We start from the raw sequence: 16,640 nt of genomic DNA on the forward strand, positions 1-16,640 counted from the left end.
CCGAACGTGTGAGTCAGAGGAGTTGCATATAATTCAATGGTAATAGATCATTGTTTTTCAGACTGTGTACCTGCAGTTTGGCCTCATCTTTGTACCACTCTATGTCAGGAGGGGGGTCACTGTCAGCCAGGCACTCCATGGTCAGGTGTCCACTGACAGGCACCATTACTGTCCTCACATCACCAGAACCCAGGAGCGTTGGTGGGACTGAAACACAAACAGTGATTGTTAAGCTATTGGTCTCGCTGAGGTGAATCACAAAAAACATTGTGTTGACACTTTAGCACCCGGATTTATTTATGTGACTAAAAGTCCCTTTTTGCCAAATGTGGTCCTTTTAAACAAAGACGAGGTTGGTAATAACATGAGGCCAATGTGGAAGAGATAAAGTCAGAATGTAGATCATCATATAAAAATCATGTGTTTGCAATAAACAGAACACATGTTTAGCTTTCCACACAGAATGCCACATTCATAAAGAAGGATGTGCTGTTAATATGTGTGTTTCGCCACAAAGTAGTTTTATGAGTCAGCTGAGCTGGGTATGACATTATGCAAAGAGGATGATGTCATGGAGCATTAATCTCAGCAGTTTCACAGGTTTTAACAGCATTCTGTATGATTACCTTCATGGAAGCATCATTTTATTTTTAGCATGAATATGAATACTGCACTGTGTATCATAAATCAAATGTCATCAATTGAAATTGTTTGCAATACATATACTGTACATCGTACTGCATGCATAACAGCCCACACAAAATAAATAATGTGCAAGTCTGTTTTTACTTTTGCAAAAACACAGATTCATTTTTCTCCTGAATGCACACAGAGCTTTATTCATCAGGCCGCAAGTGCAAGTAGATGAGGAAGTTAAAGGAGACTTTAAATATTTCCTCCATGTTGAACAATATGCACAAACAGCTTGTGTCACCTTGGACTCGGACCCAGTGGTTTTTTCCATCCTCTCCAGCGAGGCTGCTGGCCAAGCAGGTGTACAGACCTGCATCCTCGACCTTTAAACAGACACAATTCATCAGCTTTAGTGCTTCTTGCATAACAATGCTGCATATTTCCCTAGATTGATGCTGTTAGAGAAATTCAGACTCTTAGTTGTTTGTTTGGCCATCTAAAGTTTGTGTTTTGAGATAAAAGCTGATGGTTTTTTTGCACCTATTTCTTTTATTATCTACGATGTACACAGAAGTTAACAATCTATTCAGAGATATAAAAAGACTGAACATGTTAAATCTCCAAAAGCATATTAAGTAATATTTTTTTTTTAACAGGATCAACTTTTTTCCAAAACTCTGCAGAAGTAATTTTTTTCTTCATAATGCCATGCACGTGCTCTCAAAGTCGGTCTGTACTTTACCTGAACTCTGCTAATCCTGACGAAGTGTCCATCCTGCTGAACAATGTCAGTTCCTACCAAGGGGCGACCATCTTTGAGCCAGCTGAGGGTAGGGGGTGGAACTCCCACAGCGGAGCACTCCAGCTCAAGTGTGCTGTTCAGGGCAATGGTCAGCTCTTCTGGAGAGCTGGAGCCGGATATTTTTGGAGGTTCTGGATAAGAAAGAGGAATGTTTTTGAAGGAGTTCACACCATGACTGAAACTTAGAAATTGATGAAATACACAAATAGTTTTGGCATTACCGAGCACAGTGAGGTTAAAGCTCTTCGTGCTGCTTCCAGCCTGGTTACTCGCCACGCAGCTGTAGAGGCCTCCGTCTGAGGGCGCCACATCAGGCAGCTGCAGCCGCGTCTCCTGTCCGTCCAGCAGCAGGTTGCGGTGAAGGGACAGTGGCTGTCCGTCCTTCATCCAAGTCAGTGTGGGAGGGGGGACGCCGCGCGCTTCACAGGTTAACGTCACCAGGGAGCCCTGGACGACTGTAACGGGTTCCACTGGTTCAACATGATCCACACCAGGGGGCACTGCGGACCGTAAACACACTCGTCAGATCTGAATATTACATATCATCTCCAGGGAAAATCAGTAGGTGCCATGTTATGATTGTACCTTGGACTTGGACATCGTAGCTGAGCTCAGCCAGACCAGCTCGACTACGGGCCACACATGTGTAAACTCCAGAGTCAGACAGCTGCACAGGAGAAATCCTGTTTCACACAGAGAGAGAACATTGAGAATGACTTCACCTATAAACATGTAATCTCTTTAGAAATTATATGTTATTATCTAAACTGACCTCAGCTTCGAGTCACCAGAGAGGAGGCGTGTGCGGGGCGAGAGGAGGAGCGGACGCCCGTTCTTCAGCCAGCTGATCTGAGGTGCAGGGTTTCCTGCTGCCACACACTCCAGCGTCACGGCGCTGTCCTGCGTGACCTGCACCTCTCTGGGGACGGTGGTCTCCCCAGAGATGGACGGTGGAACTGTGACAAACCAAACCAGTGTCAGTAAATCACTCAGAAACCTGAACTCTGACAGAGATAAGCAGATGAAACGTTTAGACCGACCTAGTACAAAGAGTGTGTAGATTTTGCTCTCCTGGCCAGCTGGACTGACAGCCAAGCAGGTGTATGTCCCAGAATGCTCGGGGCTCAGCCTCAGTAAGGTCAGTGTGCTGCCATCAGGGGTCAAACTGCCAGGTAAAAACACACTTTATATTTTCACATCCATGTTCCTGTCTGAACCAGCATATATCATTTGTCCACCCGACCTCTGAATCTCTGTATTATTTTCTCATCATCATTATCATCCCACGAGTTTCTCACAGTCACTCACAGATACACACACGCACACACACACACACACACACACACACACACACACACACACACACACACACACACACACACACACACACACACACACACAGAGTCATTTGCTTTCTCTGGCTGATGCACTTGTAATGACCATATAAGCTGGTGAACAGCTGTAAAACAGCTGCTCTGACTGCTCTTCATGATGAAATCGGGCAAGAGATGATAAACCATTCGTCTTTCCGCACATCGTTCGCTCGTGCACATTATCTTCAATGATGATGATTAATATTGTTATTTCCCAAACCTTTAGGGAATGGTGGTGATCGATTCTTACACCGCATGTAAAGCAAACTGAGCTGCTTACAATAACAAAAGGTGCTAAGTGGAGTTTATTATGATTATGATTATTATGATTACTTCATACAGTGGAGGACTGTGAAGGACTTACGCAATGTGACGGGTGTCTGATCCCTCTAAAGTCACTCCGTCTTTCAGCCAGCTGAGGCGGGGGGTGGGGATTCCATTTGCTCTGCACTCCAGGGTCAGCTCCTCTCCCATGGGCGCACTCACATCAGACGGGTGGTCAGAGTCCAGGATGGTGGGCGATACTGAGCAGGACAAAGACTTAGACTCTCATAGAAGATATTGTATGTAAAAATTTTCAGGATGTGTAAGGAAAAGTCTTTACCCTGCACCGTGAGTGTGTAGTCTTTCTGCGTTTGCCCCTCGCTGTTCTTGGCCACGCAGGTGTATTTCCCAGCATGAGACAGACTGAGAGGCCCCAGCTCCAGCCGATTCCCTCGAACGGACCACTGCCACTGCAGACTGCTCTCTGCACAGCAAACACATCCATTTAGTTCTGCTGTCACACATGACAATTCTTTGCATTTCTAATTTCCTGCCTCACGCTTACCAATAGGGGTTCCATCTTTGAGCCAAGTGATGCTAGGGACAGGCACCCCAGTGGCCTCACACAACAGGGCCACGTGGGAGCCTAGTGTGTAGTTTAAGGACTCCCCGAGGGGCCCATCAAGGACAGGTGGAACTGTGGAAACATTTAAAAAACATTTAAAAAATGCTTACAACTCCCTTTAAAGATAGTTTTCTGAAGTGTTAATTTGCACACAATGCAGATGTATTGTTACCATGAACAGTCAGCCTGAATGTCCTGTCCACATGTCCGGCCACATTGGACACTTTGCAGGTGTAGGTGCCACCATCTGCCATCTACAGAAGGAATCATTAAAACAATTATCTTAGAGTAGGGTTAGAATATTCACAGTCAAAAAAAGTACAAATGCTGCATCTTGTCACACATGCAGTGAAAGTTGAATATGTGTACCGCAGACATCGGCTACTGTAAATCAGTATGAGCTCTGTCAAAAGCCACTTAAAATCCTTAACAGCCTTTGGTAATGTTTTGTTTGCAGTCTTCAAAAATGTATGACATCAAGAAAACATTTTTCTGACCTGAACTCCTACGATCTCCATCTGGTAACGATCCATCTTCAGCCCGTTCCCTGCAGCCAGTTGCAGCCCGTTCTTGTACCACGTGACCTCAGGCTCAGGAACACCGTGAGCTTCACACCGCAAGGTGACCGAGGAGCCGACCTGAGGGGTCACCGAGTCGGACTCGGTATCATGTCGGGGCTTCAGGGTGGGCAGGACTGTTGGTTTGCACATGCAGAGAGGACACGATATCAGTTGGTATGATTTACTCCTGAACTGTCCTCAGTCACAGCTGGCTTGACGTAAACATTTGTTTTGTGATTTGATCATCTGTATATGGAGCTGAATTGTGCAGATGGGTCACCATGTGTTTGCTCACCATAAACACTGAGGAGAATACTCTTCTGGTCCTGCCCTGCTGAATTGGTGGCTGTGCACACATATTGGCCGGCATCCTCCTGCCTCGCTCGTGGCAACTGTAGCATCTGGCCGCCTGTAATACACGCATCAAAGAATGATGTGAAATGTAATATAAGGGCCAGAATTTGATTCCAACAGAGGAAATGCTCCTGATGTGAAAATTTGTTGGGTATTGTATGAACCCGAGGGCAGACCTGGCAAAATTTGAATGCCGGTGCTGAAGTGGAGGACCTGTCCGTCTTTGGTCCAGGTGATCTCTGGGGAAGGGTACGACTGGACGTCACACAGCAATGATACCATGTGGCCCTCGATCACGCTAACCTCCTCCTCCTTAGGGCCGAGTATTTTGGGAGGCACTAGAAAGAGAAAAACAGTTGGAGAAAGCACGAGACAGCACATCTGTTGTCATAAAAGAACATCTTAGCATCTATTATATCATAAGATAGACGGGAACACTTTGGGTGATGGACTTTATTTACCTTGCACTGTCAGACTGAAGAGCTTCTCAACTGTTCCAACTTTGTTCTCAGCCACACACAAATACCCGGCCATGTCTGACACCTGGACACTGAGGAGCTGAAAGTTAGAACACAAGTGTTATTCCTCAGTGCAAAATGTCCCAGCTGGACGTGGCTACATGCTGGTAATCATCCTCAAGTCTGCAAAGAAACTAACTTGCAGTTGTGTCCCATCCTTGCTGATGTGGTGCTGTGAGTCGGTGTGCACCGGCTGCCCGTCTCTCAGCCAGGACACGACCGGAGCTGGGTGTCCGCTCACGTCACAGTGCAGGACCACGGTGCTGTTCACCATCGCTCCCATCTCCTCCATAAACTCCTCCGATGCCCCCGTAATAACAGGAGGGACTAAAGCGGTCAGACACAGCAAATATTATTGTGTATCATTGCCAAAAACATACATTTGAATTACAACTAAATAAAACACGTGCATTCGCTCACCGAGAATCTCCAGTTCAAAGTGCATGCGGTCCTCCCCGGCTTCATTGACAGCCTGGCAGGTGTACTTTCCAGCGTCCTCCTTCTGCACTCTGGAAATTTGTAGCACCTGTCCACCTAAAAAGACAAACCCATCCATACAAGAGCAGATTTATCCATACATATGAAGGCCCACTTGTACATAACAACCACAGTACTTGTTTTAGGTCTGACAGGAAGTAGTGCCCGCTGACCTGGAAGTAGCACCACTCCGTCAGCAGAGGTGAGTTTCCGGCCATCTCTGTACCAGCTGAGCTTGGGTGGGGGAATGGCATTACTCTCACAGGACAGGCTGATTGGATGGCCGATGACGACCTCACGCTTCTCTACCATGTCGTCATTGTCATCATCATCCTCATGTCCCAGACCCCAGGCTGCCTCTCTGTTCGTCACCCGGTGGAAGATCGGAGGAACTGGCAAGACAACAGCACATTTGAGTCGGGTCACTTTCTATTCATTCAAACTGATTTTTATAAAGTCTTCAGAAAAGTCTGACATCAAATCTGTCCTGCCTGTGGTACTGAACTGAACACACCTTGAATGGTGACATGAAAGTCTCTCTTGTCCTCTCCTGCAGAGTTGTTGACCACACAGGTGTATTGCCCCTCATGGGACAGCATGGCGTTCTCGATGTGGAGGAAGTGGCCGCTCTCCTGAACACCTGCGTGGAAGTTTCCTGTCAGCAACTGAACACAAAGAAAATCCATCAGATGACATAGTCAAGCTGAAATATTGCTCGTAGGTGTGTGTTTTGGTACAAGTACCACAATGTTATTAAAGTGCTTCTTTGAGTTTGGTGGGGAGCTGTTAATATTTTCCTGCGTCTTTTCAAACATTTGTTTGGGTATCAGTATCAGAGCTGGGTTAGAAAAGTTAAATCACACAGTACAAAGTAACAAAAGATTCAGCAGATGTTTAAGTGTTTGACTTTTGAAACACAATTTGCCTGTAGTGTTTTACAAAAAATAAAAAATACCTTCACTTAGAAAAAAATTAAATGTTACATAAATATGGAGACTGCGCAAAATTCAGACACAAACTGAGCAGCAAAACATCAAGCTGCATGTAGAGTAAGAAGAAAAAAGACACACTGTTATTTTATGTCTTGATGTTTAATCACTGGAATCTTCTTGTACGTCTTCACTATAATTAAGTTGCTTACTCATCACACTGGGGAGTGGAGGTGGCTTGTGCAAAAGGATCTACACTCTGGTGAGGTTGTAATTCATACATACTGGTTCCCAGTAGAGGCTGATCAAGGTTTAGAGCTTCCTTCATTAAAATCACCTCATAGGTTTTTAGTTTTAAGAGGCGTGCAGCTTTTAAAGGATGACACACCAACCTGTCCATCTTTGAACCAGTGAACTGTGGGCTCAGGGAAACCTTTGGCCAGGCAGGACAGAGTTAAACTCCCATTGATCCGCAACTTCTCTTCCTGCCCACCAAACGTTAAAGACGTGGAGTCTCCTTCTATCTGTGGCGGGACTGATGAGAGAAGAAAAAAAAGACAAACATGAACAGAAGAATTCTGTCTGGGACACTTTAATTTGTGAATAGTGTCGACGTCTTTTACCCAGGACACTGAGAGAATAGTGCTTGATGGCAGTGCCGGCTGGATTCGTGGCCCTACAGGTGTAGAGGCCGCTGCTGTCTCCCTGTGCCGAGCCCAGTCGCAGAGCCTGCCCACCGCGGGTGTACGTCAGCTGGGGAGTGGACACGATGGGTTGATTGTCCTTCAACCAGGTGATACTGGGCGTGGGTGAGCCCTCAACATCACAGGGCAGGACTGTTGGGAAACCCAGCACCACTGACACCTCGGAGGTCTCGCTTGCTCCCTTGATGGAGGGAGGAGCTGCAGAAAAAGACAGACGATATATTCATGTTTAACAGCCTGTAAGATTTTTACTGGCCCACAGAACAAATAGACCCACAGGGCATTGACCTGTTTTGTGCAGGAGACCCTCTTAAGAGAGAAAAGCAGTGTGCACTACTTTGGGCAATAACCGCACATGCTCTTTAGGTGACAGAGAAACCCCCCCAGAGTCCTACACACAGAGAATTCAGTATGTTTCTCACAGACAAGGCTGTGTGCTGGAAGTCAAATCATGTTACTGCAGGGGTTACACACAAATTAAATATTCAGTATTTTTCTTCTTTAGAAGAACACTGTAATACAGGAAAACAAATCAATTCAATATCCCGATAATTAATTTTGCTTCTTTTCTTTTTATATGTTTAAAACAAATTTTGCCTATAAACTGAATTCAGGCCTTTGTGATTTACATGTATATTACAAAAAGTCAGAAGATAAGCAGAGACCTTGCACTGTGAGTCTGAACTGGCGCATCTGAGTTCCTGCGTTGTTACTGGCCAGACACTGGTAGAGCCCCTGGTCCCTCAGTCTGACTGACTTCACCTTCAACACCTGGCCGTCTTCCAGAAACTCCACATGAGGGTCTCCATCCCGGGACAGGACCCTGGAGAGAGGAAGCAATGGATGAACGAATCGATTGCCACGGGTTCTCCGCTCTGTGTGTGTGCTGCTGAATGTCACATCAATAAACTGATGCTCACTCTCCGTCGCGGCTCCACTCCACTCTGGGCGCTGGTCGTCCGCTGACTCGACACTGAAACTCCACTTCCTGGCCCAGGACCACAGTTAGCTCCTGCAGCTGGGATGTTCCTGAGATCACTGGTGGAGCTGGAAAAATTCACATTCAGAGTTTAGGAAATGAATCAAAATGCTGAATGACAGAACGATGACTTAAAATTCAAAATGTCTACTGTGAGAGAAAAAAGAAGTTCAATCAGAGATGCATCAGTTTAGCAAGTCAGTTCACCTTTTTAAATGTGTATTAAATGTGGTAGGTATCCTTAAAACTATCTTATTTCCTTCCTTATTTCTATATTGCTTGAATACTAGTGTGAAAGCAGGTTTTTGTAGCTCACCCTGCACCACTATATTATATTGTCTTCGGGCCTCTCCAGCTGAGTTTTGAGCCGTGCAGGAAAACTGTCCTGCATGTTCAGGCTGAACTCTGTAGATCCGGAGCAGCCTATTTCCATTCTGCAGATACACCCCAGGGCTGTCCACCTGGACACACACAAATCCACTCAGTGCATCCTTCCTGTTTGACTGTTATTGGGATAATAGCCACTTGGTGGCAATGTACAGCCAGAGATCAACAAGATACTCTACACAGTATTAACATGCAGCCTGGCTTTTACATTTAGGGTAAATGGGAATTCAAGATGACACTCACATGATGACTGTCTTTAGTCCAGGTGATTGTTGGAGAGGGGATCCCAAAGGCATCACAGCCCAGAGTGAGAGGCTGCTTCAAGGTGACAGTGAGGTTCAGAGGCTGGCCGTCATCTTGGATCTCTGGAGGAACTAAAACAGCACAGAGAGAGGGATTAGTGTATGTGTGATATATTTTGTAAACAGGATAGAAAATAGCGACATAACAATAACTAAATTCTCACCATTTACTTTCAGCCTGGTCTTTCTCTCCACAGAGCCGGCGTCATTGGTTGCCACACACTTGAAGTCCCCACTGTGGCTGGCAGAGGCTGTGTTAATTACAAGAGCTCCATCCCTCGCCACAGAAAGCCCTGATTGTTCGGGGTATATCTCCAGGCCATTCTTGAACCAGCGCACCTTGGGACGAGGTGAACCTGCAGGTGCATGGACGAGAAAAAAAGATTCTGAGCGAGTATAAAATTAGTTTTATTGATCCCATCTGACAGAGAAAAGTTACTTTCATCTCTCTGCTTCTCTACAGGAGAACTTAATGGGCATGCGGCCCAGACTAGAAAAAGCCAGGTCTACATTTATCTGTTGGACAGCAGGACAGCAGGGGAGACAATGCCAAAATGGTTAGAGTCCTTGTAGCCTGCAAGCTCAAGATTTCAAGGTCAGAGTCACATAAAGAAGAAAAACTAAGTTTACTGCAGCAATGTGAGACATAATATTTAAAATACAGGAAAGATGTATTACCAAACACCAAAATGAAAGTCTTGAGCAGTAAGAATAGGAGTTGTTAAACAAGCAGTTCAAAGGCACCGGCGTGTTCACTCAGCAGCCTGAAACAGATGTATTCTGTGGATTACTGGATGGAAATGAGCTGGAAATGGTCAACAGGAGAAAGGTGGAGAGGGGAAAAGGTGAAGGATTTTTGTACCACAACCCAACAGATTCCCAGGACAAGGACATGCCAGGGAGTCACAATGAAAGAGCAGCACACTGCGGGTATCCAAGTGCCACAGCGTCGTCTATTTACAGAGGTGTTACATATACAAACACCACAGACGAGGTAGGAAATAAAACACAACCCCCTTCCTCAATCCAAAAAAATACCAACCACAGGAAACGCAGGACAACCAAAGGTGATGTTATCGTCTTTTGCCTCTCTGAACACATGTTTACAATTAAGGAGCTCTGAACCAAATTCATTATCTCATTGCTGGGAGGAAATGCATGCAGATGTTCCATTTTAGATGTTAACCGATCTCATTAATATACTTTGAATTTATTTGCCGGGACCCACACAGTCAGAGATTATCTCTTCCATGTGTTTCTCAAATGATTACCTCGATCAAATGCAATGCGCTTGTTGGTGAATTAATAATATCCTTCTGGCAGAGACTGTGCTTTATTTCCTTCGTTCAGACAGATCTCAAGGGAGCAAATTGGGGATCCTTGTTTCCTGCTGCCGACTGCCTCTCGAGGGTGTCAGGAGCAGCCAGTGTTTCTGTACGAGCCCTCTAAGGCCCGATACCGACTGCCTGACTGTGTGACTTGGGCGGAAGCAGGGCTAGTGTGGTTTCTTCTTCCTCTTCCTGTGCTTCCCGGTGCACCTCGGATATCTCTGTCCTCTATCTGCCAGCAGCAGCCTGTAATTAGGATTCCTCTCTCAGCAGGCCCTGACGCAGAGGAAAGCAGATGTGGCTCACTGAGGCAGCAGGCAGACTGATGTTCCAGCTGTTGCTCCACATTAGACACAGTCCTCACCTTCTCTCGCTGAGCTGGTTACCATGGCACAGCTCCACACAGACACTACCTGTTTGCACGGAGTGTCACAGACCAAGTATCCATCAGTGCTTCCACACACCGACACTCACTATGTGTTGCTAAAGCAGCGAATTCTCCTCATCCCTACAGAGTGTTATCAGCAATATTGAAATATGTAGACAACAGTATGTCTCTCGGTGCTGCTGTAAAAAGAAGCTGTATCTTTTAAGCTGGCAAGGATCTTTTTTTTATTTGATAACTTGAAGTCTACGGTGACAGTGAAACATTCCTTTGATGGTGCACAAGTACACTTTTATGCCCTGTGTTTAAAATAGATTTTTTTTTTTCTATCCATGTCATAGAAACAAACCAGGAAGAGGGGACATCCGTCTGACGCTCTAAAGACTTTAGTCACACCTTGTAAATTGCACATTTTGAGCTTGTCCAAGGCTGACTCATCTGTGAATCATTTCGTACCTTCTGCAGGGCAAGGGATGATGACCTTGCTGTTCGCTACTTTCTCCATGATTGCGTCTCCTGGTTCTGCGAAGGACGGGACCTCTGTGAGGACAGAAAAACATTTAAGTGCTGGTTCAAAGTGCGAGAGCAAGTGATAAATTAAACAGGTACAACAATTTTGTCCAAGTTTTAAAGTTCCAGTGTGTGAAAATAAGAGAGCAAGAAGAAGCCTTCACAGCATCCGAGCAGGTTTTATGGGCGAAAGATTTTAGATATGTCACATGTACTCTTTGGTAATGAGAGCTATCTGATGGCCAGAGCGTACCTACATCAACCTCTAACAACCACAGCACGGCTGACCTGATATTAGCAGCTATATTTAATCAGATGGTATGTGAGGCCAAGCTCTCTATTTCAAGAGAGACCCAAAAAGAAAGAACAGCCAGACAACCACATAACCGGCTATCAAGAACAACACATATAAAGCCAGAAAACCAACAATCTGGTGGCAAATAGATTTAATAAATAAAAAGGGTCATAAAAAACACCAGATGGTAAAACTTGAAAATCCACAGGCACAATAAACAAATCCCATTTAAGTGGAGTTTTCAGTTCATTCTATCAGAAAAGTGCGTAGTAGTTCGGCCAAAGATTGTACGCACACATGCACTCGGATTTGTCTTGGATTTAAAACAATTAGATGGTTAAGTAGGGATATTCAGAAAGCATCAAAGGCAAACTAAAGATGAGTAGGGCACTGGATGGAGAGGAACAAGGGTATGGAAATATAAAAGGAGAACTGAAGTACTGGTGAGGAAGAATAATAGCATTTATGTAGAATGCAAAAAGTAATGGGCCGAGAATAGATCCCTGGGGCACTCCATTTCTAATGGCATGATTCAGCACAACTGACCAAAAAAGTCAAAATTTTCAATTTATACAAACTGACAGAGGCTTCAACAGCTGCTTAAGGGGCCAGTTATCCAGTTATCCCCATCCAGAGGTGCTTGTCAGACGGTTGAATAGCTTCAGAAATGCCCTTTTCCCATATGTCTGAAAATGGCCTGGGGGGCTGTGTCCAACCATTCCTATACACCCACTTGACATTTTGATTGGCTAGCTGTACAGAGGTCAGAGAGGAGCCTGGGTTTCAACTTGTCCCTGTCGCTCTCTCGTTCTTAATGAAACTATTTCTGTCACTTTGTATGTGAACATCCAGATGCAGCACTGCTTCGTCCTGGAGAGACTGTCTGAAAATGTGCAAAATTATTGCTATTTATAAATATATCACATCTCCCATTCTTTACAATGGACAGATTTGTATTCTGCCTTTAAGTGTGTTTTTTAGGAATCATTTAACTCTTTTGGTTTCTGAAGCTGTCGAGCATGGAGCTACTGTACCTCAAGTTAATGCACCTCTAAACACTGGGAGAACCTAAACTGGGACATTATCAGTATATATAAATGTTCGTTTGGTAAGTCTTGAAATTATTGATATATTGTACAAAGCAAGCGTGATTCTGATTATTTTACTGTACTTCAGAGTTTTGTTAATTTATGTTTATTCACTGAGAGTACAAACAGGGTTGAAGAAGTGAACTTATCATATTCACCAAGAATTTCCAGCTTGATCTCCAGGGTCTCCTGTCCAGCACTGTTCCTGGCCACACACTGGTAGGTGCCCTGGTCCGAAAGGCTGACTCGCTGGATCCTCAGAGGCGTGGCGTTCTTGACCCCAACAGGCAGTCCATTGTGAAACCAGCTGACCTCGGGGCTGGGCTCTCCCTGGACCACACAAGGCAGAGTCACTGTTTGGCCAATCAGGGCTTTCAGGAGGGAGGGTGCTGGCTGAATCCTGGGCTTCGCTGAGAACAAAAACAAATACCTTAAATACAGCGCAATACAAATCGGTAACACATTGTTTATTTACATATCAGATATTTGACATACAAGCGATGTAGTAATAACATGGACTGCATCAGCATGGCTGCATTTTTAAATACAAGCTTAAAGGTTTTTAAGAAGTTGAACTTTCTAATGAAGCCCCGCGGAGTTACCTTGAATGTGTAAATTGTAGCTCAGGGACATGTTGCCTGCTGGGTTGTCTGCGGTGCAGGTGTACAGTTTACTATCAATCAGGCGCACATCAGTGATCTTCAGAGAGCCTGAAGGCAAAACAGTGAACCTGGGGAGTGGATCGGGGTCAAGGGCAAAGAGATGGGGAAAACACAACACTTCATGAGTCACTGAAGATATACAGCCACTGTGTTTGGAGAGAAGAGGTGTTCCTGTTTTGACGTGATATTTGTCTCTCGAGTCCTATTTACAAAATGGAGCATGTATATATTTATATGAGCACGTAAACAGTGGAAAACGTATAAAAAAAAGAATCCTTGGTATTTGTTGGATTGTGCCACCAGTGACACTGTGGATTGTTGCTAATGTATACTTAGATATCAACCTGGGTGGTTGTGTGTCCATGAAGACAAGTTTCAAAATGCCTTTTACATTGTGCTTCGTTACTCTAATAGTGGTTTGCTGAGATAGAAAAGGAACACGAGTTGAATTACATTGTCAAGCAGTTGGTGGTGACTATGCACATTGTTTTTTTGGACTTAAGAAAAATGGATAAGTGAGGGCTGACAGCGTTGAAAAAGAAAGCCCGAAGCAGAGTCTGGACCTCAGCCAAGTCCTCCGCAGTGAGCCGTTACTTTCACAATTACAATTGTCTGGGGTAATTATAGTGCAAAAGGGTAAACAAAGTTTGACATGATGATATCACTGTGGGAAAGGCCATAGGTTCAAAAAGATCAATGCATTTCTTCCTGTTGGGAACAATAATATGTGCAGCCAGCAACTACTGTGTTTATCACTGAGGGGTCAGGGAATACTGATCATTGGAAAATCTAAAGGTTGGCTTCACGGTGGGGCGGGAATGCAAGGTCATGCAGACCTCCGTAACCAATGTCTCGTCCTTCTGAGAACAACCATGTGGAGAGCAAAGTTTATGCCAAACCAGCCATTTCTTTTAATAGATGTTAACATATACACACACCTCTACTCCAAAAAACACGCTTTGTAGCGAAGACGACAGCAGCATTTAAATGTAGGTTAAAATACTGAAATGTAGGTCAGCTACTTTAAAGGTGTGTGTGGTAATCTGACTTGCACCAGAAGTTATGCAGCTGTATAAATGCATAATATACAGAAATGTAAACACACCACTGTAATTTATCTTAGATAAGTGAGCCTGCTTAGCAACTGAATTATAACAATAACATGTTCGCGTGAGTGGAATGGAGCTGGAAGCACAAAGGGCTCTCTATTTCAGCTGCACATATGGTGTAACATCGCCGCCCCACCTCCTCGAACAGCCGTAGGGGAGGCAGCAACATCCGACATTTGAACCAAATGACTGCCTCCGTGGTGGTCAGTCTGTGCTGAGGCTGTAGCACTGCGACGGTGAAGCTCAAACACACAAGACATGAGCCACCCCCTCTTGCTCATCCATATCTCTCCCACACTGGTGTCGGGTCATCTGTGCACACATTCTGGCACAAAGACTAACTGGGACAAATTGGCCTCGTCGGGAGGTCTAGAAAGAACAAATCCACGGATCCAGTGCTGAATGTGTCTTCATCTTCTGCTTTTCTTGTCTGAGTACAGGGATATGGGTGTAATCTTACTGCTCACCGATTCAAGTGATTTCAGCAGTCAGCACCACCTGGTCATTTCCTCTGACCCACAGAGTGTAGCCAGAGAGAATGAATCTCTCTTTGCACGGCCTGCCCGTTTCCTCGGGTCGTGCATATGCGAAGCTCGGGCTGATGTGGGTGTTGTTCACAGAGATGTGTTATTCTCATCAGACAGGACTAGTAAAGAGTCAGCATGTTGTTTTACTGCTGAAGCGCCCCAGGGAATCCGAACATCAGGCAGACAGGGCTTGTATCTCTTCCTCTGTCAGTTCGTTTTCCTCCCCTCTTCCTGGCACCCCCCCCCCCACTCCACCCCCACTGTTTCCTTCTTCCTGGCCCCACGCAAGTCATACTGTATCTGAGACACCGCAGCTTTTAACCCCCTCTGTCATTCTTCTATCTACCAGAAACCGCTAGGTCTGGGTGTCTGGGCCAGAGTGTCTATCGGTCATATATCCGGTCTGTGTCTCGACTCAACCGGCCTGTCTGCACCCAGAGTGACCACACATGAAAGTCAGGAATCAGGGCAACATGTTGGACCAGATGTTCCTCTTCGGTGTAGCTGACGAGTGAGACCTGCACACAGCTCGCCTAGCTGCCTTTCAAAAGACATCACCAAATGAACTGCAAACATTCGTGGCAGCTTTGAATGGCAGCCAGAGTCTCTTATAAAAGCTGAGTCAGATGTTAGCGCAGTCAGAGGTAAGGTATGGTGAGAACTTTTGTCTTTTGTTGTTTTTAATTTATTTTACTGCGTGATTACCAGAGTGAGGTAAGACTTCCTCTTACCCAGCTGTGACGGGGGGGATGGGGTGCCCATTTCTGCTCCATGTGACGAGTGGAGAAGGACTTCCCTGGGCCTCACATGGGAGAACAACCTCTGTCCCCACCTCTGCGGCCATCTTTACAGTGTTGTTATGGCCACTCATGCCCATTATCTTCGGCAAGGCTGCAGGAGAGGGGAAAAAAGTTGTAAGAAAAGCACGTAGGCTCTTTCGTTAACCTGCTGCACATGTCAGGAAATTGTTTGATTACCATCTGTAGCCTGAGGTGAGACAGTGTTACATCAAACACGTCTATGTTTGGGTGAATGGTGTCAGACATTTATTTGGCTTACTGTTGACGCTGAGCTGGATCTCGCGGCTGGTGTAGCCCACAGGACTGGTGGCAGTGCAGATGTAGATGCCTGCATCGTCAGCAGAGGGGTGGGGGATGTGGAGGTGTCCGTCAGAGTCAGACTGAAGAGAGAAGTGGTCCCTGGGCAGCGGCTGCCTCCCCTGGAAGAGTAATGGCAGGCATGAGACCAGACACAATATACTGCAAAAGCCATCTGCACAGCAGCGTGGGGATGCTAGGCTTAGCTTAAGGTTTACAACCAACCTTTGATGTCTAATGTAATTACAGACCACCCCTTGAAATGCCCTCTTGGTGGAATACACTCATCCAAGAATGCAGCTGTACTAATGCATTTGCTTTGAACATAAAATTGCTTTTACAGATTCACTTTTATCTGTCAAGAAAATAAATGTGCTTGACTCTAGAGAATCACTCTGAACATGTTAAGGGAAAAAGCAAGGAAGACAAATCTGGCTCAGTTCAGCAATATGTAGGATACAGCAGCTTGTTGACCCCACTGAGTACACACTGTTTGTTTGTTTTTCTCTATTTCTTCATGGCAAAGCTCAAATCACCACTTTTAATGACTGCAGTTGCTACATCCATGTAATACTCTTCTATAAATGACCATTTGAAATAACAAGTGCTTGTAGAAAAGCCATCTCACTCATTGATCATATTGTAGTCAGTGTCCGAGGCAATAAGGCCGAGGTGTATTACTGTATGACACATGGTGATAATGCCTGATAATAAAGTTCCGTGTTGATGAAG

The 16,640-nt window shown here is 45.2% G+C and overlaps 1 protein-coding gene across 1 annotated transcript in view; it reads right to left on the reverse strand.

The window, feature by feature from the left end:
• Positions 1-16,640, reverse strand: part of hmcn2 (hemicentin 2) — a 49,206-nt gene that overhangs the window by 16,858 nt on the left and 15,708 nt on the right. Inside the window, exons 21-51 of the mRNA XM_069138893.1 lie at positions 15,871-16,030; positions 15,543-15,702; positions 13,116-13,243; positions 12,672-12,923; positions 11,077-11,160; positions 9,072-9,263; positions 8,849-8,979; positions 8,535-8,679; positions 8,160-8,286; positions 7,905-8,062; positions 7,159-7,437; positions 6,928-7,070; positions 6,121-6,271; positions 5,780-5,998; positions 5,550-5,663; positions 5,269-5,456; positions 5,073-5,169; positions 4,788-4,949; positions 4,553-4,666; positions 4,195-4,391; positions 3,870-3,951; positions 3,638-3,769; positions 3,413-3,556; positions 3,173-3,332; positions 2,476-2,600; positions 2,208-2,391; positions 2,021-2,118; positions 1,657-1,935; positions 1,376-1,566; positions 935-1,016; positions 71-207 (exon numbers count right to left, since the gene is read on the reverse strand). Of these exons, the coding sequence (XP_068994994.1) occupies positions 71-207; positions 935-1,016; positions 1,376-1,566; positions 1,657-1,935; positions 2,021-2,118; positions 2,208-2,391; positions 2,476-2,600; positions 3,173-3,332; positions 3,413-3,556; positions 3,638-3,769; positions 3,870-3,951; positions 4,195-4,391; positions 4,553-4,666; positions 4,788-4,949; positions 5,073-5,169; positions 5,269-5,456; positions 5,550-5,663; positions 5,780-5,998; positions 6,121-6,271; positions 6,928-7,070; positions 7,159-7,437; positions 7,905-8,062; positions 8,160-8,286; positions 8,535-8,679; positions 8,849-8,979; positions 9,072-9,263; positions 11,077-11,160; positions 12,672-12,923; positions 13,116-13,243; positions 15,543-15,702; positions 15,871-16,030 (4,815 nt within the window). The remainder of the gene's footprint in view (positions 1-70; positions 208-934; positions 1,017-1,375; positions 1,567-1,656; positions 1,936-2,020; positions 2,119-2,207; positions 2,392-2,475; positions 2,601-3,172; positions 3,333-3,412; positions 3,557-3,637; positions 3,770-3,869; positions 3,952-4,194; positions 4,392-4,552; positions 4,667-4,787; positions 4,950-5,072; positions 5,170-5,268; positions 5,457-5,549; positions 5,664-5,779; positions 5,999-6,120; positions 6,272-6,927; positions 7,071-7,158; positions 7,438-7,904; positions 8,063-8,159; positions 8,287-8,534; positions 8,680-8,848; positions 8,980-9,071; positions 9,264-11,076; positions 11,161-12,671; positions 12,924-13,115; positions 13,244-15,542; positions 15,703-15,870; positions 16,031-16,640) is intronic.

The sequence above is a fragment of the Embiotoca jacksoni genome, unplaced genomic scaffold (assembly GCF_022577435.1).
Source record: "Embiotoca jacksoni isolate LCO1_2020_lvr unplaced genomic scaffold, fEmbJac1.0.p SCAF_8, whole genome shotgun sequence".
NCBI lineage: Eukaryota > Metazoa > Chordata > Actinopteri > Embiotocidae > Embiotoca > Embiotoca jacksoni.